This window comes from Catharus ustulatus, chromosome 3, assembly GCF_009819885.2.
Source record: "Catharus ustulatus isolate bCatUst1 chromosome 3, bCatUst1.pri.v2, whole genome shotgun sequence".
NCBI classification, from domain to species: Eukaryota; Metazoa; Chordata; class Aves; order Passeriformes; family Turdidae; genus Catharus; species Catharus ustulatus.
Genome location: NC_046223.1, coordinates 22,058,347 through 22,080,834, shown reverse-complemented (window position 1 = coordinate 22,080,834; position 22,488 = coordinate 22,058,347). Strand labels below are relative to the sequence as shown.

The following is a 22,488-nucleotide window of genomic DNA, read 5'->3' as shown; positions in this document are numbered from 1 at the left end:
TTGTAATAGTATGCAGCCATATAGCACTTTCTATCAAGGAATCTTGAAGTGTTCCATAAATATTAATTCAATAAGCCTCACAACATGCAGGTGAGCTCCATATTATTGTATCTATTATATTTTTGCTGGAGGCACACTAAGTAGAAGTATCTTGCTCTGGAATTGAAATTAAGTCTTGATTCCAATCGTCTGATTTAATCACTAGAATTACTCACTCCATGAAAACCCATCTGCTCCCAGATCAACAGCAACTTTGTCACTGACTTCCATACAGCCACGATTTCATGAAAAGACAAGATTCTTCCTTAGTAATTTGCAACCAAACACTACTTTTTAGGTTTAACATCCCGCCTTAGTTACTATATCTTCACGAAGTTTCCTCCTAGAAAAAGATGACTGCCTTCAACAGACAAGCAAAAATATTTTAAAGTTTTTAAGTATGCACACAATTGACCTGATACATTATAATAGCTCAGGCAATATGACAGTATACTCCTTTGCTCTGTGCTGCTGTAATTCATGAGAGTCAGAGTTCTGACTTTGCAAATAGAATTGCAGACTTAATTTTCAGAAGTGACTTCCATTTTTACATTCACAATTTTGCAATCACCGTAGTTGTGAGAACAGTGATATGCATTAAGGTAATTGATTGTGCTTTGAAATCAAGTAATCAAATGAGCCTCAATTAAGGCTGCAAATGTTTGAAGCCATGGAACTACAAAGCAAAATTATTTTTCCTTGTAAGCTTCCAGCAAAATACACTAAGCAAAGCTCTGTCTTCTTTCTGGATCAGCCTCACACCAAATATTTAGTGAATATATTTAAGATTAATCTGGGGTGATAAATTAATTCAACAAATGAGGGGTCTACATGTGGACTTCTCTATTCCAATATTTCATTTTCTACTTAACCAACTCCCACAAAAAGAGATGTACCTGCTATGTACCACAGTGCCTAGCTTCTTCCATTAGACCCACCAAATGGAGCTGGAACCTGGAGATCCAGACTTCCTGAACAAAGCATGGAGGAAGGCAGGCTCTCAGGGCAGAATATAAATAAGCCAACACACACACACTGCTGCCACCTCCACCTAGTTTATGTGCACAATTTATGACTAACTTTCAGATCTGTGCTTCCACCAGGCTTCCTGGAAACGCCTTGCTTCTTTCAGGACACTTGGCATCCTATTCCATGTCTGCAGGAAGTTAGGTCAACATGCCTTTTCTCCAGCAAACTTGGATTTCTTCTCTTAAAAATATAACCTCAGTTCCTTCCCGTTTAGAGCCCTTACAGAGATTTAACACTCTCCTCTGTATAAGGAATTAAAAGGTATTCCAGCCTCTGGGAAAAAGCTCTAACTATTATAGTGAGGGTGTGGAAAAACTAAAGCAATCGCCCTGGTTGCAGAAACATCACCTCTCCCTTTCCACAGGCTGGTTGCTGCTGAGGCACTGCAGTGGGATCACCAGGATAGCACAGCAGAAAGCAACTCAGATGCTGTGTGTGGTGCCCATGTGCTGAGGTGTGATGGGGTGCTCGGAGAATGCCTGCCAGAGCAGGCTCTCAAGGGATTCAGAGGAACACCCTCGCTTCCAGGGCTAAACAGAAGATACCTTGTGAGCTGTTCAGACCTGTCAAAACAGACACGCTTCCATTTGCACTGAAGTATGATGCTGTAGATGGCTACAGAAATTTTAAGGGCACTCTAGAAACTACAGCATCATGAACTCCAGTACCTGGGAAATTCCACTATTAAAAGATATCCCAAGACCACCATTTTGGATTAAAGCAGATAAATTCCAGCAATCTTTTCACTTCATGTAACTGGTGTAAATTAGTGGAACCATTTTTGCTTGGATTGCCATAATATATGCAGAATTCCCTGAACCTCATGTAATCTAACATCCCAGATTAATATTACAACAAAACAAAAACCCCAACCTGACCATTTTTGAGGTCCAAGAAAAGGCAAAATAACTTTTCAAGATTGTTTGACTACTCAACCTGAATCTGCAAATACCTGCTAATGCAGATAAAGTTTGGTGTTTTACTGATTCCAGTGAAACTACCAGGAAAATCTCACCCCATAATAAGTGTTGGCAGTACCATATCCTGAAATTGTAAACTCCCAAGGCACAAACCTGTCTATAAAACTCCTGGACATCTAAGATTCTAAAAAAATAATTATGCATTCAGTTTTATGCAATTTTCAGCTAAAAATCACTCAATCCCTCTTTCTCTGCCCTCCCTCCTCCACATAGTTACGACAGAAATTTTGTTCTGTTAGGGTAGTATATATTTTTAATGCACAATTTGAACAGGAACCATTTTTATGGTCTACTAATAAACCCTTGAAAACAGGGATTTATAATGGAAACAGTGACGGACCCTTAACTACAGTGTATGCAACCATAATAAAAAGAATTAATGTAGTCAATTTGTACTACTGTTCTCAGAACAAAAAAAACCTCTATTTCAACTGCAATCCTTTCAACAGCTGATTGGCAAGCCTGTCCATTTCTAGTCTGCAGTGTTGTCAGTTGTCTTCAACATGATAATGAGCCTGTCACCATATTCAAATAGCCCTGTGACAGCATGTTTTGTGAGCATGACGTCCACTGCAAAGGGTCTGTCAAAAAGCACCTTTCAGAAAATGAAAAGAGAATGCTTTTCTGATGATAAATCTAATTTCTTCATAGCTAAAAGAGTGAGATTTTTCATCTGATTTTGTCAGTGTTGTGTTGCATTTGTGTCTTCAGATAATCCTGCGTTCTGACGCATAAAATTTTAAAGTTATCTGTAAAGACAAAGTGAGAAATAATAATCTTTTTTGAGTTCACTGGAGCCTTTGCATAAAACTGCAGTGCTGCTGGCTTTCCATCAAATTAAAACTGGAGGGGGGAGGGAATGGCATGGAAGGGTAGCTTGCAACCAAAAGCAAATAAGGCTCCCAGTACAGATCTCAAAGTCTACACACGCTAGGGTCTCCACTCATCCCCAAACAGCCTATTAAAAAACCTCCCTTGCTCTGTGTGGTCCTACTTAAGTATGACCAGGTTGCATGAAATTCCCTGGCTTTCAGACCAAGGTAGCAGAACACAGAAACAGGCAGAGTTTCCAAGCACTGCTGCAATTCAGGAGTGTGTATTCCACACACTGTGTATTCCATGTTCAGCTGCCACTCGTGCTACTTGTCAGCTGGGGAAATTTTCACCGAGAGAAAAATCTGAATATTTTGGCAACACAGATTCCTCTCCATATGTCTGAGCATCTTCTATCAGTATCAATGGGAATTATACAGGTACACTGAAATACAGCACTTTATTTTCCCTGTTGACAAAGCTGTCCTGTATTTCCCTTCACCTTTTAGGATTCTTTTCACCAGTAACTGACTGAGGAGTTCACATGTAAAAGGAAGTGTTAAAAAGAGAAATACAAAACCCCAAATGAACAAGCAATAAACCTTCCTCTCTTTCAGTCACTGGGTGAGAAAGGGGTGGACACAGCTGGACTTTGAAGTCCCAGTCTGAAAGACACATTAACCTCAGAGCAGAAGTTCCACTTCTAGCTGTGCCTCTAACACCACACGTGACTTTTACTAAGCAACTCTTGTTTTCTTTCTCTGAGGTTTAGTATTTTAAAATGGGGGTATTACTGTCTACGCATCTGAAGTGCTCTTGAAAATGCAAATAAAGTATTGTCTGACAAAATTGTTGACAAGCACATGACACTTTCGGCGCAGAAAAATCATGTTGCACAAGCCCAATTGTTTCAAAAGTATGAAACAAGTTTGTTTCCTTAAATATGGGTGAAAACCAGCAAACTTGTAGCATTAGAATACTAAACATGGACTTCCCGGCTAACTGCTGAATAGTATCAAAATTAGGCATTTTACTATTACTACCACCACTTGTTTTTCAAGCCACTAAGAACATAAGGTTGGCTACAGCCTGAAGTCTGTACCTGTAAGACTCTGGTGGGATTTGTATTAGTTAGGGGCAGACAGATACTACAAGTGTGAAGGCACAAATTATCTTTACCCCTTCATCATCTTCAACATTTGTCTTTGAAAGGACTTCTCTGCTTTTATCTCCCAACCTTCGTTTTCTTCTGCTTACACAGATGAATAAATACTAATATTTATTCTGTCTATAATTCATGATGAAAATTATGAGTGAATAAGGAATTTGATTAATTCAGGTCTACCAAGTTGAAATAAGACAATTTTACTGAAAGTTGATTTTTTTTTTGTTAATACAAGGAGACCTTAGTATAGAGGTCTCTGTATTTTAAATTTGAAATATACAACATGCTATACCACCCTTGATCATGTAATTCAATACACCTGTAACTGAATAAAATGCAAAGGTAGGATTATTATAGATTTTTTTAAGTGAAGGCAACTAGGCACTATGCAGCTTTAGACAGCACAAATGGACAATCAACATTAAACATGACTGATTTTTAAATTCTTCATTGCTCAGCTGGAGGGAAGTATTACAAGGCCAAAAAGCAGAGCTATGGACAGCTGGCTTTATGCAGTACCAGTTCTCTGCCTCAATTTTCAAGCCATTCATTTCTTTGGTGGGGGAGGAAGGGAGGGGGAAAAAGCCCAAAAAAAAAATCTAAACTAGGCCATACAAATGTACAAAGAAAGCTTGGGTTTCTAGGACTTTCATTGTCTCAGGGAGTCGTCACCACCCCGAACCCTCATTAAAGCTGAAGAGATGCAGGAGCGGCATTAAAATGAATGCAAACCATTTGCCGCAATCTTCTGCTCACACCATCTCCAAATGAAGGCAGGCATTGCATAATCCAGGCAGCTCGAGCTCCTGACAGGTGGATGATTTATGCTCATAGTCGGAAGAATCGGAGAGCCTGCAGAGGACACAGCGTGAGCAAGGTGGTGGCGAGACAGATGCTCTCAGTGGGCTTGCAGAGGCTGGCAGGCTCCAGCTAGCTCAGGTGCAACTTGAACACTTTAGTACTGAACTCATATTGCCTAGATTCCAGCACAGCAAGATACCATTTACAATATTATGTACAGTAGATATACTATCAAACCTATCTGTGTGCTGTTTATCTATGTGTGTGTACACACACACAAAATACAGACATTTTTTCTATTTGCAGTTCACTGTGTTCACGTACACTTTGCACGTGCATGTTCTCCGTCGAGAAAGAAAGGGCAGATTAGGACAAATTCTGCATTGTTACAGCCACATAGCGTAAGTGAAACCACCAGAGTTGAACAGATGTAAGTGGGGGAAGAATTTGGCTCTAGCTTTCAGAGAACAGGGATGGATCTGGGATACTGAAAATCCATTCAGTTTTAAGAGTGTTTGAAAGCTAGAAGAGAAAATAACCAGAGGAAAAATCAAAACACCCACAGGTTCAAACATAGTGTGATATTCCCATCACTTACAATATCTATCTGTAAAGCACAGAAAATGCCACAATTACATTATTCTGTAAAAAAGCACATTATTAGCAAAATATAATGTAAATGACCCTCATGTCATCTACTTAAATCTTTCAATGACATTATTCCTACTGCCTTATTCAGGGGTATTTAAAAATCCCACCCAAAACTGCAACATTATTTCCAACCATGTAATTCAGCTCCCTTTTAAAAAAGGAAGTAGAAATGGAGGTTTGACTTCTCACTTCTGTAAGCAAGAAACTGGTCTGTTAAAATAAAAAATAAATGAAAATACACACGTGCAAACAAGATCTTATACATGTTTATGTCACACCTTTATATGTTCTTTTCTTCTTTAATAGAAGAGGCAATCCAGGACTACATTATCCTACCTTAAGCATCTCAACAAAATAAACAATTCACCTGTCTCATATCAGACCCTCCACATTTTCCAATGAAACCTGTCACTTAATTAAGTATGTAATTTTCAGGGGCAACCGAGGAGTTAAAGCATTCAAATGTGCACACTGCAGGTTATCTGGGTTGAATCTGGGACTTTGCTGACTCTCAGCTCCTTTCCACTTTAACAGATGGGGTCAGAGGTGAAACTGCAGACGAGAATTAAAGACACATACATCCCTTTAATCAGATAACACATTCAAAGACTTGCAAATTCCCAAGAAGCCACTTTACAGGCACGTGTCATGAGCTATTCCATAAAGGGGGAGGGAATGGTGAAGAGGAGGGAAAGAGGACTTATTTCAGCTAACCAGCATTTAAAAAGGCAGGAAATTAGAGAAAACAAATGGGAACAAAAAGGGATGGATTGCTAACATTCCTAATGCTTTCTCACTGCACACACCTCCCTAGAGAGGAAACCAATACTGGAAGCCTTAAAGCTCTGAATTCAAATGTTTTTCCTAACTTCATTAATCATCTGTGTTTAAGAATACTTCCATAACAACTATTTTAATTGGAGATGAGCTGAAGCATCTTGCCAGGATGGATATCTCCAGCAATACCAGGATGCCCAGAAGGAAATACAGTCATTCAGCCTGACTAGTCCTCACGAAACAGTGAGTCAGCTAACAAGAACCTCAAGGAATTAATGATTCTCTCTCCCACCTGGTCAGAAAAAAAACTGCCTGGAGGATATGTGCTTGCAGCAACTATTTTCTCATCAGCATTCTTCTGATACAACCGTGGTTTGGAAGAGGAAAATGAATAGAATGTGATAAAAATGAGAAAAGATAAAAAGAGAAAAGAGAAGGATCTCATGTCATCTTAGCTATCCTGTGGTTTTGTTCTTTTGTTCTCCAATTACTGCATCCCACTGCATCTCATGCAGGATCAAACAATGGCCATGTGGCACAGTCCAGCAGATGGAAGACCAGCAAAGACTATGGCTGTGAAAACCAGACTCAGAAAGTGTTCCAGCTTCTTTTTGTCTGAAATACAGAGACTTGTACTTTGGGTGTTGTTCTTGAGGGCTGTTGAGAAGGAAGAGCCTATTCAGTCCCTTATTATCTCAGCCCAATTCTTTACATGAATTATAACTCAACAGAAACTTTCTAATACATCTTTGAGCAAGAATACATTTAAACCAGTATTATAAAACAGATTGTTACTTTTAAAGGGAAACATTCATTTTCCTTTATTTTGATATTTAGCAGTCTATTCTGTCTACAAACTGGAAACTGAAGAGTTTTCATTAAAAGTTTGACAGGGAAACCAGCAAGTGGCTCGTGACCTGAAAATTCAGTTCAGAGGAATACCTCCCTTAACACTTCAATACTAACAGGTAGGTACCCTGAGTCTGGATCCAGAGTGTATTTATGCCATCTCTTAAGTCATTTCACCGTAACTGATACCACTTCTGTGCAGAAATACAGTAGTTCTGGTGACTTAGAACAAGATCTCTTCCCAAATGTTATCCAATGAAATATGAGATTGACCATGCAGTGAAATCTCAGGTGCCTGTTTCCAAAGCCTGGACTGAACTACAGAAAATATTAAAATGAGAGAGAGCATAGGAACTGCAAATGCTGGAGATCATTGTAAACACTATCTGGCAGACTGTGATGAAAAGCAACATGTGGCTGTACAACTGTTGAACAAGTGATAGAAGACTGATCTGTTGATTGATTCAGATCAGAGCAAAAGATGTGGCTCATCTTCAGACAGCCACCCACAGGACTGAAAGGAGCATTAGAAAGAGACAGGGCATCAGTGAAGTAATTTTTTTTGCTGACTAAAAATGACAAGAACAGCACTGTATGGACTAATGCTTGGCTGAAGATGGAAAGGAGACAAAAGATGAGGGTGATGATCTTGTACCACTTGTTTTTTCCTAGGATCTGTATGTGCTCAGCATGCAGCAAGTTACCAACATTTTCTCTTGCTAGACAAGCAGTTTTGCTGATAAACATTTACAGCACACCAACAATTCTGCCAGTAAGGGCACAGACTGGAGTTAAGCTGATTAAGGGACAGTATCACACAGACTTTCTTTTTAAAAGTATTTCAATTTTTCTAAATTAAGCATTTTAATAATTAACTGCTTTAACATGGACTACAGTAAGACTTCACGCAAGCAAGTGGTACAGACTGTTGATTTTAGATCTGCTGCACTAAAACTGTAATTCAAATTGACTTCTCATCTTATACCTGATGATCCTGAGACCTAAACCAGATGCTTAAGAGAAAAATAGATACACATATTAACTTTGTTGGAACAATAAAGAGCAAAAAGGAAAATATTGATATTATTCAGTAAGTGTATATATTTAACATAGCTGTGTTTAACTTTCTCCAGAATCATTTATCTAATAAAAGCCTACTGAGGCTTAAAATAAAGCTATGTTTTTCATTTATAAAGATTAATAGCTATATTAAGCGACTACTGTGAGCACAACAGACTCCCCTCATAATTTCCCTTTTCTCTCATATAAATAGCAGAAGAAAAGAAAACAAAAAAGAAGGAAAAGAAAAAAGAAAAAAAAGCTGGTTAGATGAGATCTATTACTAGAATATCTAGTAAGCACAGCAAAATCTGACAAAGGGACAATTCATTGCAGATAATCACATTTATTTCAGAATTCAGGCTGTTGACTTCCAACCACAAAAGCCGTACAACAAACACCAAATGAAATAAGATTCCAACTTCATATTCCAGTGAGTAGAACTGGCAAAGGCTCAACACTTGCAGTAATGCCTCAGCTTATAGAAGGGCAATGATTGGTGAGAGAAGACTTGTGGCTTACTTACAGTAATGTCTCAAAACCCACATTGATTCTTTTTTTTTGTAGGACAGCAGAGATTCAGAAGTGTGCAATATTTGAGGGATAGCACTATATGAGGTCAGATGTAACAACTACAGGTGGAAATTTTCCTGCTTCTCAACACATTTGTACCTTTGGCTGAGCGAAGAGGCCAATAGAGCTCCTCAGCCTCCAAGCTTTGCAGTGCCAATCCATCACAAGCAGCAGAAGTCTGCCTGTACTTCTAATTACCAGCACCCACATAATTTCAACTCTTCACCCCAAATAATCCTACCATACATTCTGTTGTTTCAACAAAGATTTTACACAGCTAGAGTCTTAATGAGGAGATGTGAGTGCTGCCCAGGTAAGGCCTGAGTAAAATACAGAAAGGTTTTCTCCAGAGTTGCAATTTAGAGATAAGGATATGCATTACCCTTAAATGTACCTCTACCAGAGATGCTACATCTATTCCACCCAAGCAGGGGATGTGTAAGTATCTGCACAGAAGAAACAGAAAAAAGTGAAGAATACAAATTATATTAATGTTACTATTTACAAAATTAGCAGGACCCACATATAAGAATTCAAGTACTCTGCAATAAATGGCAGTGCCACATTGATATATATGTGTATGGGTGGCAGAGACCAAGAATGAAAGGTAGTGACTTGTGAGATCATGGGAAAAGTCCTGCATCCTTCAGACTCATCTCTACCTATCCTTATAACTTACATTGCTGTCACTATACTTCCAGTGTATACGCAAATGTTCATAGGGGCTAAATCCAATGAACATCCTTTGCAAAAAAGAGAGTATTTTCTAGAAAATTAGGAAAATAGTTCTTCCTTAATTTAGGATCAAAAGAATAAATATGACAAATGAGGACATGCAGTTAACCACCTCAGATTATGACAAGAAAATATTAATACAAAGTGATTAATTTTTAACAGTAATTTAAGTAGACTCGTGAAACTGCAGAACCTACTCCTTCCAATTTTGAGCAAGTAATATGTAAGGTTTGTGCGCTAAAAAAATTATAGTAAAATTTAATCCTATTCAAAATCTTTCAAACTCATCATTTTCAATAACAAAAGTACAAAGTAACTTTGGGTTGAAATTATTCTTTGCTTGTCTGACCCTGCAAACAACTGCTGTCACTGGGATTCTCAGCAGTGATGATTGCGTGAGCAGACCCAACCTAACAGTTAATCTCAAGGAAGCTGCTGGTGAGTGAGCCAGCAAACAGCTCTGACCTCAGATTTGCAAATGCTAACACAAAAACCTCCCCATTTACAGATCGGTGTAAAGCCAAGAAATGTCAATAGCTCTCAAGCGCAGACTTACAAACAATACTGCTTTCTCCACATCCACTTCAGGCCTCCTCTTTTGTTGAAGGGGAGCATTTGTATAAAGGGACAATGGTAAAACAAAATTTTATCTAGGAAGAGAGAAATTTTATGTAAAGACCAAGTCCAGTGAACTGCTGGAATATCTGTTTTATTCCCAAAAATACTCGGGAGACAGAACACAAACCAGAGTGGCACAACACTGCAACACAAGCACCAGGAAAACTTCTCAGAAGGTTGACACTTAGTATGAGCTGTAGGTACTTTCGTGTGAGTTGGCAAGAATACACAAATCCCCAATATTTGCTTTTTCTGGGGTATTTTTCTAGTGGCTGAGTAGAAATGTTAGTTGCTTGAGCTGACTATAAACAGTAACCTGAAGTTGAATAGTTTGTCCTTCTTCATCAGTTACAGAGAGTGGATAGTCATGAGCTGCATTTTAGGGCAGACAAATTGGGCTGTCAGTTCTAATGTGTGAACTGGGCTATCAGGTCACATTTTGGTTAGGAGCAAAGATGCCTACTTATGAACACCAACAGCACTTAGAGATTAGCTTCTATTGTTTCCAAGGAGATTTAACAGGTCCCAGTATATATTAATCCAAGCACATGCTGAATGAAAGAAAGAAAGAAAGGGAGTGCAAAGGGAAAGGAGGAAAAAAAAAGGGGGAAAGGAAGAAATGAAAGTGAAGGGAGAAATAAAAGGGAGGAAGAAAAGGGGGGTACGGGTGAATGGGGAAGGAAGGGAAGGAAGGGAAGAAAGGAGGAAAGGAAGGAATAGAAGAGGAAAAGAAATAGTTCGAAAAAATATCTGCACTAGAAACCAAACTCCTTCATAATACATTGAAACACAGAAGAGAGCTGAGACATCAACAGAAGACACACTATGTTATCTCTTGATATTATAACACAGGAGGTTTGTTTAATATCCTGCATTAATGGAGGAGCTCCTTAAGTGTAATATTACGATAGAGAGCATAAGAAATATCACTGAGGTCACTGCTGCTCTATTAACTGTCATCCTATACAGAAATATTTTCTTTGAATACCATTAATGCTTCTCCTTTCCTTTGTTCTGATTTCTGAAGGCAGCAGAAACTAAAACTTCGTCCACAATAATTTCTGCTTTCAGTTTGGCAGAATAATGGTATTAGACTTGTAAGAGAAATTTACCTTGGCAATATCTGATGCACAGGTCTTTTCAAAAGAGATGTTGTTAGAAGGAATCCTATTAAGTAGGCTTTTTCACTACCCTCAAATCATAGGTGATAACACAATTTTAGTCATAAAGAAGATTGCTTAGTTTTATTTATTATTTTGAGAGAGAATCCATTAATCTGCTCCTCTGCATATCATGCATCTCTTTACGTAAGACTAAACTCAAGCTGCCTGTTCTCCCTGCTGTATTGGATTTATTTTCATAGACTGTCAAAGCCAGAAAGGATCAATATGATAATTTAATCCGATCTGCTGCTTAACACAAGCCAAAGATGTTCATACGGTAATCTTTCCATAATAAACTCAGCAAGTTATGCTTTAAAATACACTTACCTCTTTTAAAAAATGTATTCTTATATTTGAATTAATGAAACTTCTCAAAGTGTGAAGCAAAAATACTTCAGATATCCCCAATTTTAGCATGTTAAGAAAAAGTTTAACTCATGTAATCTTATGGCTCATTACATGACCATGCAAAATGTTCCAGCATTTTTAAAACTGTCAGTAATTGCTTCTATTCAGATCGCAGATAAAGAAAAACACTTAAAAGCCCAGGATTTCTTTATAAGGCAGATTCTAACTACTGCCTTACCATTCCCCTAGGGATGCTGAGGTCTCTTTGAGGGCCTGTATGAATTCTCAAAAAACCCAAGCAAGCTAATGACTGAGAAGTGTTAAGTAAAACCGGCAAACTGCTCTATTGTGATGGGAAGAGTTACACATCAAGTCAGCACCACCAGATGAAGAGCTCAGAGAGTTTCTGTTCATTTTTAGAGCCTGAATGATGGCTTATGCAGGAGCAACTGAGAAGATTCACAGACACAAAAAGGTATATTGCTGATTTCCCCATAGCACAGATTGCTAAACCTGCCAAATGAGCAGCAGTCTAACACAGCTCCAAGAGATTCCATTTATACTTGGTGAGGATGTGGCCTCTCATTTGTAACAGCAGGACTAATTAAGCTGGAATTTTGTTACTCTGCCTATTCTAACTGGGTACCAAGCGACTGATGGTAATTTTTAAGTGCCACTCATTCCTAAGGAAAACACAAACATACATGAAAGTAAACCATGCCCTTTTACTGCAGTATACTTTACTATTCATAAAAACTTAAGATTTTTTTTTCCCCCATATATCACTCATCTAGGAAATAGACTCTCTGAAATAACAAGCAACACAGATCAGCCACTGCACACAGTCCATAACAAATTCTGAAAACACCCAAATATCAGAAATGAGAGATACATGGGAGATGTTCTGGTATCAACAGTCCTGTAAGAAATACAAACTAGTACTGCACAGAACTAGTGCCACTCAACAGATTCGTCTCTGAACTACAATACAAGGGCAGTAAAACCGAGGCTGAGGCTTTATCCCTATAAAGAAAAAAACATATGGAATAAAGTTTCGTAAAAACAGTTACATAAATGCAGCATCTGAAAGAAAAAGTAATTTTATTTTGGAATAATTACTCCATTGGAAATAGTCCTACAAATATTATTAACAGGCATATAGTATTAATTAAAGATTGACTGTTGAATTCTACTCACCTAGATCACCTAGCAATAAAAAAAAAAAGTCAAATATCTACTCAAGATCCCCCATACCATCCTATGTAGTTTTACATGTAATTTTTCTTCTTAGAAAATTAAAAAAAACAACTCCTTTTTCTCTGTCCAACTAGCTGTATAAAAAGGGAAACAGCCAAAATACCCAGTCTTGCGCGTGAACACAGATTTAATTCTACCACCTGAAGCAAACTAATCACTGGCTTCCGAAGAGTTTGAAAAGGCCAAACTTAAAAGAAAGATTATAAACCAACAGAACTGGAAACTACTGAATGTCTTTAAAATGTTCATTTTTAAAAAGGGCAAACTGTTGTATATGTCTCCCTGCACCCTTTTAGCAATTGCAATATTATTTCAAGAAATCTCTAGGGATACATTTGAAAAGTTTCTCTCCAGACTATACAAGAATCTTTAATGTTGTTTAATTTGTTCTTGTGAATCTGAGACAATTCACCAAAGCATAAGTGCAGTCAAAGAAACTGCATTTCGGTAGAAGAATCAATTGTGATACTTGAAAATATGGATTTTTTATAAAAAAAAAAAAATAACTATAGAAAAATGTAATTTTTCTCCTTTTAGTACAATGTATTCTGCTTTGCTGCTAATAACCCTTACCTAGAAAAGTAAATGAAAACACAACACCCTCATATTCTTCCTGTGCCTAAAGCTCACCAGCCTCTGCTGAACGCTGAAGTCTGAAGTATAATATACTCAAAACCCATCCATGGACCCAGACATGTTTTCAAGTAACAGTCCATGGGCTAAACCGAAGTGATGTGCTCCTCCAGATGAGTCTGTACAAACTTGTGATACTCAAGAGGAGATGCAGCCAGGACCTCAATCCCTCTCCAGCCCAGCCTGGCATTGCTTTAGGAGGAATGCTCCCAGCCCACATCTTACCAATTATTAAGAATTTTGATCTTGGTGCTACTGGTTAAGCCCCACCAATATCTGTGAGAATACATACAGAAAATCCCTACTCCACCTTGCACTGCACGTGACCAGAAATGCAATTCCCTCCCAGGATCTGACCCCAGCCCCACAACCCTAACACTGGGTCTCCCACAGAAACACTGGATGCTTGATGAAAAACACCATTATCTTGTCACATAAATGATTCAACATGCAGATGTCATAAGAGAAGCCACTCTATACATTTGCTATAAGTGGTTTTTGGACCTTGCCCTAGAAGCCAAGTTAAAATTCAGAATCTTTTTTTCAGGCACTGTGATTTCTATAATGAAATTTATATGACAATTCACAAAATTACAATGTAGTAATTGTTCAAATGTGAAGGGAAGCACAATGTCTGGTAATTGTTTCACTTTGGAGTACACTTAAAAATTGTTTGTTAAGGATAAATTCCTACAAGAAAATGCCCCGAAAACAAGGTAAGATTTCTGGAGAAGATGCACCCTGGCAGATGTGCTGTTCTTGTAAGGAATGTGATGCTCCTCTCAAAGCTGCTTAAACTTGATTTTATTTCAGGTCTGCAACTAAATTTTTTTTGTAAATAGATTTAGGCTGTCAATTTCCAGGCATGCTGTGCCATCAGCATGTAGAGACTGCTGTGACAAACGTGGAGGCTGCAGCAGCAAATTTTATTATAAACTGGTAATTGAATTGAACAGGTTTACATTTGAATAGATTTACTGCAGCATGATCTCTGACATGCTGCATGGGACTGAAATCCTTGTCTGTACATAAAGAAACACTTGAGATACAGCAAGAATAATTTCAGGTTATTTTAAGTCCATGCTAATCAATAAATTTATACTACTTTACACATGAAAGAAGTCAGCATATTATCTTCCTTAATTCTGTACATAAAGGATGTACTCCAAGCCAAAAAGTCATCCCCAGATTTTTCCATAGGCAAAAACAATAACTGGCTCCAAAACTACCCTCCAACAAGAAGAAAAAAAAAATCTTTACTATAAGTACACTCTTACAAATGTACTGTGAATTGGTAGGTTTAAAAAGTGGTCACTAAAGGGGGAAAAAATAAAATGCCCTTATAGGTTCTTGTAGGTTGTTATAATAGGTGTTAAATAAACAACAGTCTTTTCAAAGCAATTAGTTATTTTGCCATTTAGACAAAGGTATGTACTTTGAGAGTAGAAAATTTATGCTTTCTTATTAAGTAAACCTGTGGAAATTATTTGAATCCATGGACAATGAACATTCAAGCAAAAAAATATTACTCACATGTACATCTGTATTATGTAACGAAATTATCTCAGTTAAAATTAAACAGTAAATCTGCACACAAAGATAATTACTCATTTGTAGAGGACACACAACTTCCTCCTTAAGTCACAGAAGCTGTACACAGCCTAGATTTTTTTAAATACATGTGTTAATGGATGCATAGTAGTGCCCTCAAAATTTAGAGGAAAAGGATTAAATCAATTCACCTGCATGTGCTCTCGGTAGCACTATTTAATTTTCAAAGTTGCTCAATATATCTGTATATTAAGTTACTAGTGATACAGGGTCTTACCTTACTAAAAAAAAGATGCTAAGAAGCACAGTCCCTTTCAAAAGGTTCCATACCCAGTCATCCCTTTAATTTTACTTTTAGTTTATCTAAGCATCATGATTTCACTTTCAAGTAACTGCTCCTAGTGGTCAGTTATATGAGGATTTTGGCAAGAAAGAACTCTCCCATCACCACTGAAGAGAGGGTCAAATCCTGCCGTTCTTACTGAGGCAAAATCTCCATCGAATCTGACAGGAGTTTTGCTCAAGTAAGACTAAGGACAGCAGGATTTGGCTCACAGGATCATAGCATCTGCCAAAGCAGTTGCACAGAACAAGGTTTATTCTTAGTAAGTATAATCCAATAAGAATATGTCTGTAGGTGCGTGATAGGTCTAATTTGCCCATCATCTCACCACTGGTCTATGTTGTTTCTTGAATTTTTACCCTGATAGCTGCATATTTAACAGGTTTTACATTACCACCAAGCCATTTGCAAAAATCAGCTAGCTATTAAAGCTGAGTTTTCAAGCACTGACAAAGCAAAATTGCATAGGATTGAAGTGGTTGCTTAACACAAGTACTCTCCACTGGATACAAAACTTAGAGAACATTACATTGATTTTATTTCAAAAGTTTCTCTAGTTCAGAAGTCCATGGCATCTTTCTTGATGGTGACAGTGCCCTAAAATAATAATGCTTACAATAGATGCACTTAAAAGTGTATTCTTGCATATATATTACAGTAATGTAAGTGCATAGCAGGCAACCAAGATTTGAGGAATCACCTCCTTGTGTAACATAGATAAAGCAGGTTCCAGGTAAGACAGCACCATTTCTTGAGTACATTTTCTTGCATTCAATATCTTCAAAATGTAATTGATGTATTAAAACATTCAATATATACTTACAGTGAGGGGCAGGGGTTCTCAGACATTTTTAGGGCGAAAACAAAAAAGAGGGGGGGTGCGGATTCTCCTCTTCTGCATGCCATAATTTGCTCTAGTGTAGTTACAGTAACTTCAGTACACACACACACAAAATACTTATTCAATTTAGAAGTAAGCCTTTAATTTGTCCTGAAGGAATGAAGACTGAATAAAAGTAAGGAAAATAAGGCATAGTACATGTTTCGGTTTTCTGCCAGAATTGGGACAGAGTAACAGTGGAATGGAAGAAAGAAATCTTTGAGAATTCTGATGGTTATTCTACTGGCTACTCACTGAAGGAGATTGAATGCTGAGGTTCATTTTGCTGTACTACACAACATGATGAACTCTATGTGGATAAAGCATGATTCAATAGCTTAGAAGCAGATGTCAGAAAGAGCAAGTATATATGAAAATTGCCTTTGCAATAACTGATTAGAACACTCACCAGTCTCTCTTCTTTCCTGATTGCCCTACAGTTGTAGCAAGTGTTTGCAGAGAGATACAGATTGAGGTGGTCAGTCTTACCTTCTTTCAGCATGCCAACTTTTAGACACTTCATGAAGCGGCAGGCTTGGCAGGACTTGCGTCTGCGCTTTGTGATTTCACATTCATTCGTTGCTGGGCAGCTGTACTCTATGTTACCTGTGAGGGAACAGACGGGGGAAGAGATGTTCAGAGCCACTGACTAATCAACACCACAGATGTACAAAAGTACTCACACAAGTGCCATTGTATTACATTTTGAAATATATCAAGAGCAAGCAGTGCTACAGAAAGGAAACGTCTTTCAAGTGAAAAAAAATACCTGAGGTAAAAGATTAAGTTTCTTCACTCTTTTTTTTTTTTTCCAATCTAGACATCTATATGAAAGCAATGCATACAAAACCACAATTAAAGTCAATCTGCGTCTCACTCCAAATATAGTCCCTAGTAAAATCCTTTATGTATGTTATTCCTGCTGGTAGAAGAAAGACATTTTGTCATTTATTTTCTGTACCATAGGCTCAGGCTCCTTATCTGAGCACTCTTCATTTTCCTTTTTAGCCCATGTCATTAGTCTCTCTTTGCCCAGAATACAAAAGGAGGACTGCTTTACTACATATTCAACTATAACAGGTACTATGGAGTTTCACCCTTCTTCTTCCACTACAGCTGGCACAGAGCATCAGGTAGGGCTCACCAGGACTTTTACCACCACATCCTACAGCTGCCAGGTCAGACCTCTGCTCAGGACATCTCCTCTCTATGCTTTAGACCAAGTTCTTGTACTGAGAGGCATCAAGAATAGGATCATTCCTGCCAAATTGTCAGAATAACAAAAACCAAAAGGGATGCCTGCCCTTCTTTGTTGTTACTGCTTAATAAGTATGATTTCTCCTCAAAAATAAGAAAATAAAAACTTGTAAATGAACAAGTGAAATAATGAGTAGTTTACTTTTATAAAATCCAACCTTTGGGTATCCAATTCCAAATGGGAGAACATCTGTTCTCTTTTGCCCTAGTACCACTGCACTTTTCATAAAACAGCTTAGCTCAGCTTATTCATCTGCCCAACCATGCATCCTATTGCCCATGACTACATCCAGTATGACAGACTTTGCAGCAGTCGGAAGTTACACCGGCAAACTGACTTTTAAATAAAGTATCTTCCTGATCAGTCTGTCACATCTTGCTTTAAAGGTATTTCTTTATTTTCTAACCCTTTCCCCCTGTGATTAAGTGCATTAGTATCTTAATGAAAATGCATTCTGCTTATTGCCCTCTTGGGAAGCAAGAGGTCATCACACCAAATGCATAAATTGTCATCAGAGACAGTCCGAGCATAATCGCAATTTTGCTGCTCCATGTTTGCTGCACTCAGGGTCCATCAAAGTCCCCTGAAACATGCACAGGTTCTAATAATTAGCATAGAGTCTGCCTGGGACCACAGCATTGATGAAATATTTCAGAGTTAATCACACTTTGTAAACACTGATTTATATTGACTACCTTTCTCCAGACTGATGTCTCCTCATTAAATATCACATTAGTGGATTGCAGGATTGCACAAAGACTCAAATGCTCAGCAACTGCTAATTCAACAGGAAGTAATACTTAAACCACTTACATCTATTGAAAATTGGTTAAGTATTTATGATAAAAGAAGTCTGCATGGCATTATCTGTACTCTGCCAACACAACCAGCATATTTGGCACAACCTTTGCAGACCTTTGCAGGATTTCTTCCTCCTGGACATTGCTGCATGAGTGAGTTAGTAATGCTGGTGAGTAAAACAGGTCTTGGTATGCCTGAATGCTAATGACAAAAGTCAAAGTATTTTAGTCCTCTTCCCCTTTCTTAGCTGCTGTGGAGAAAGCTATTTAAGAAACTGAAGGACATGGTGGGTAGGGAATTCAGCACAACAGGTACTACAAAATGTCTTTCTAATACACATTAGAAAAGTTAGGAAATAACACTTTTGGAAGGGTTGGCAAAAATGATGGTAAGGGCAAGCTTATAAAATGATTCACATTATCTTCTCACTCTAACAAGGCATTCTTAGAAAGGTGCAACCACTACATAGGAAGACTTTCAAAGCTTTCACAAATTGTATCTGAAGAACTTGATTATACTACAATAATAAATGCATTAAATGTATTATCCCTATTTTTTAAAAAATTGAATCAGAAATGCTTTGCACAAGGTCAGGAACAATCTTGATGAAAAACAAGATCAAGATTATAACAGAGAACTTTAGGAAGCAAAGCCCTCTACCAGGGCAGGTGGAACACTCCCACTGTAGCAAGAGCACCTGCCTAAAGATACAAAGGTACAGGTGCCAACACCAGAAAGTAGAATCCAGAAACAGAAAGATAAATGCAAGATTGCTCATTCCATTATGCAGACATTTCTAATCCATATCCTGACATTTCACATTTCTGCAAACTATGCAACAGTCTGCAGCAGGCATAGTTACTTTCCCTGCAAATTCTTGACACCTAAAGAATGCTAAAAGGAGCTATTATCCTAGTTACTTGGATTCCAATATTTTAGCTTACAGGGGGGATCTCTTTTCAATTTAAACTGCTTTTCTTTAATGAATTGTATTTAACAGCAGATGCTCAATCTTCATTTTTGGTATCAGAAAATGAACTTGGAAGATGCTGCAAAGAATTCCTGCAATGAGTTCAGCAGAGTTACAGCCACAGAAACAACAAAGATCCAAATCTTACCAATGACCTATGCTCCGGAACTTTTGAACATGGCTACACTGAAGTAAGAGTTCAAGGAACTAACATTTTGTCTCCAGTTCCCATGTAGATGCAGTGGGTATCTATATCATACTAAAATGTGTTTTACCTAGCATTCCAAGTATTAGTAGATTTATTTTTGTTAAAAACCCGGATTTAGGTCATTAGAGCTCTCACAATTTCTTATTTACTTCTAGATATGAATTGCCATTCAAGATAATTAGATCTGCCATTTCATTTCAGAGAAAGATCCAGAAGGAAGCTCTCTCAATTCCTTGCTTACTTCAAGATGCTTGAGGCTGAAACTGAGAAACTAGAAAGAGTAAAAGCTGAGTTTGCCCAGTCCTATTGTACAGTGTTGTGTTATACAGTGAACAAAATCAGCATAGCAGCTCTGGGTCTTTAAACTGGGCTGACAAAAGCAATCGAGCGATTTATAATGTCTTCTGGCTGGTTTTCAGAAAGAACTGGGCTCTGATTACTTATTTCAGAGTCTTTTGTACAATTAGTTTGCAGGCAATATAATTTTCTCACTTACTCCTTAATAGAATCGTGCAGCTAGCTGGCTGATAGAATAACAGCATATATGTAAAACTCCTGCCTAAAGTGCCAGGGGATAATTTGTATATTCCTTTCAGTAGCATAATGGACTTTTACAGTTTGGCAGTTAAAGGGCTGAGTAATATAAATTAGTATGACGCTTGAAAATAAAAATATATGTCAAATCTTCACTCCCCAAATACATTTTCCTAAGAATAATATAATGGGATTTACACCAGCCTAAGCTCTTTTCCTTTCTTCATGTACTGAGGAATGTTTATTTAAAACCAGTTCCTTTTTCTACCGATTTGTTAAATTGTATTATCTCAGCCAAAAGATGAGAAAATACTTCTAAACACTGTGCTTATCAAGAGCAACTGACTCACTGAAAACATTATGCCATTTGATCCTGGGACAGCAGGTGAGCTGCTAAAACTTACACCGTATACCCAGCTCTCCAATTTTAGACACTTCAGACAGTCACACCTTTCCACATAGTTCAAGGATAAGTGGGCCAAGGTACCATTTCTTTTTTACCTCACGGATGAAGTTTGGATGTTACGTGAATGAGGAGTGAAGAAAGAACAATTTTTGTGGTACAGGGACTTACTCAATGGTCTTACAAGTCAGGCAACTGAATGGATTTAGCCAAGATTCTCAAAACCATTTTGTTCATTTCTTGCACACAATTGACAGTGAGACTAAAGGTGACAGGAGAAGCAAGAACCATGGCAAAGAGGAGGTCACTGAAAGCACTGGGCCTCCTGCCTTGGTAGAAGTTATCATCATCAACAGTCACAACTTCAGAACCTCCCAGATACTGACAGTGAGAAGCTGGCTCTAGAAACAGGCTGGAACAGGGGTCTCCCTTCCAGCAACACCCACAAAAATAGAAGATGTAGACATCAAGCTTCTAGCAGAAGTTTTACTTCCCTTTTCATACTGCAATATTAGGCATTATAACACCAAAGATGTAGAAGGATTACTACAAGCTATTGAAGTATGCTCAGAAAATCTTCGGACAAGTAAAAGCTATGAGAAAGACTTAAGTGCAGGGTGAAAATGTGTTTGGAAAGAATAGCCATGAGCCACTTAAAAAAGCAGGAGGACGCTACTGAAGATATCAGTATCGAAACTTTTACTATGTGGGAATGTAGGTTCAGAAAAAAAAAAAAGGAAAAAAAACAAATGAACCAACATTCTTTCAATGCAACAATTTTCTCCTATAATCTGCTCATGAAGCTGTATTTCAGTTCAATAACGTTCCATTTGCCCCCCGAAGTTCCTCTTTCACATTTTGTAACTTAATACCTTTTTTTAAAAAAATACAGTATTTCAAAATTTAAGTGTTCTCATTCTTCACAGAGACTACTGCTTAACTGGATTTAAGTCTTTCTGCAGGGAGGGTTACCCCAGGTACCCCTTCATGTTCTCTTTGCCTGGGTGACAGACCCAAAGGAATGCACCTGCTTGTCTGTGCATTGCCATGCATCAAAACTCCAAAAACGGAAAGTAGCCAGGATTACAGCCAGAGGTCTTCTGGGATTTAATAAAAGAAAACTCTTAGAAACAGAGACATAGGAGAGTCTAAGCTATCACAGACAGTGAATCTCACTATGTTAAGTTACACCTTTATACATAATCCAACCAGAACAAAAAAGAAAAGCTCCTGAGAAACTGAGAATGAGGTGCTCTTGGAAATTAAGAGTAACAGGCTAACTGAAAAGGAGGACAGAGAAAAAGTCCCAGACTTAAAAATCTATTTGATATTTATAGGTCTTAATGAAGCTGACCTGAGGAAAGTAAAAATATTTTCTCTCAGGTTAAAGTTTCAGTTCTTCCAGACTCTGCTCCCTATTTCACAGTCAAAACTTAGCTGAATTTAAGTTTGAGTAAATATTTTCACATGTAAAAGTACCCTCATGGATAAAGTTTCAAAAGTGGGGTTGGGTTGGAATGAGGTCACATTTGAACATAACTGAATCCACTTTTGGCTGACAAATCCTCAGACAGGTTCACCTGACACTCAAGAAAGTTCTATGAATTATAGACCTATGAATTCTGCTACAGGTCATCTGGAGATAATTAAGCCTAAAGTTGATTGTATTCACAACTTTTCACTCAGGTGACTTCAGAAACAAACACTGTACACACAAACAGAATATTTTAAAATTTGATTCCCAAATATCTCAAGTATCTTTTCAAGGTGACAGGACCAGGTATGAAGGATTATGTTTCATCTCTTGCTTACATTGCCTTTTCTGTTAGAATAAGTAACTAAGGAGGAGCAGCTAGTTTTTAAACATGGTGTTTGACAGAGGGACATGAACAGCTTAAAAGTACATTTTTAGTGAAGTCATTATGCTGAATTGCTTTGAAGAAATCAGTGTACTGAACTACAACATATTTAGAATTTGCAATTTTTTTTTTTTTTTTTTATTCTTAGAAAGCAACATGGTGACTTACAGCAAAAATGTAAATGTGATGCT

The 22,488-nt window shown here is 37.7% G+C and overlaps 1 protein-coding gene across 11 annotated transcripts in view; it reads right to left on the bottom strand.

Moving 5' to 3' along the window:
* The window catches only part of ESRRG (estrogen related receptor gamma), a 369,900-nt gene that overhangs the window by 92,590 nt on the left and 254,822 nt on the right, over positions 1 to 22,488 (bottom strand). For all 11 annotated transcript variants that reach the window (XM_033054604.2, XM_033054601.2, XM_033054600.2 and 8 more), the window contains one exon: positions 16,754 to 16,870. In XM_033054604.2, coding sequence (XP_032910495.1) covers positions 16,754 to 16,870 — 117 coding nt within the window. The remainder of the gene's footprint in view (positions 1 to 16,753; positions 16,871 to 22,488) is intronic.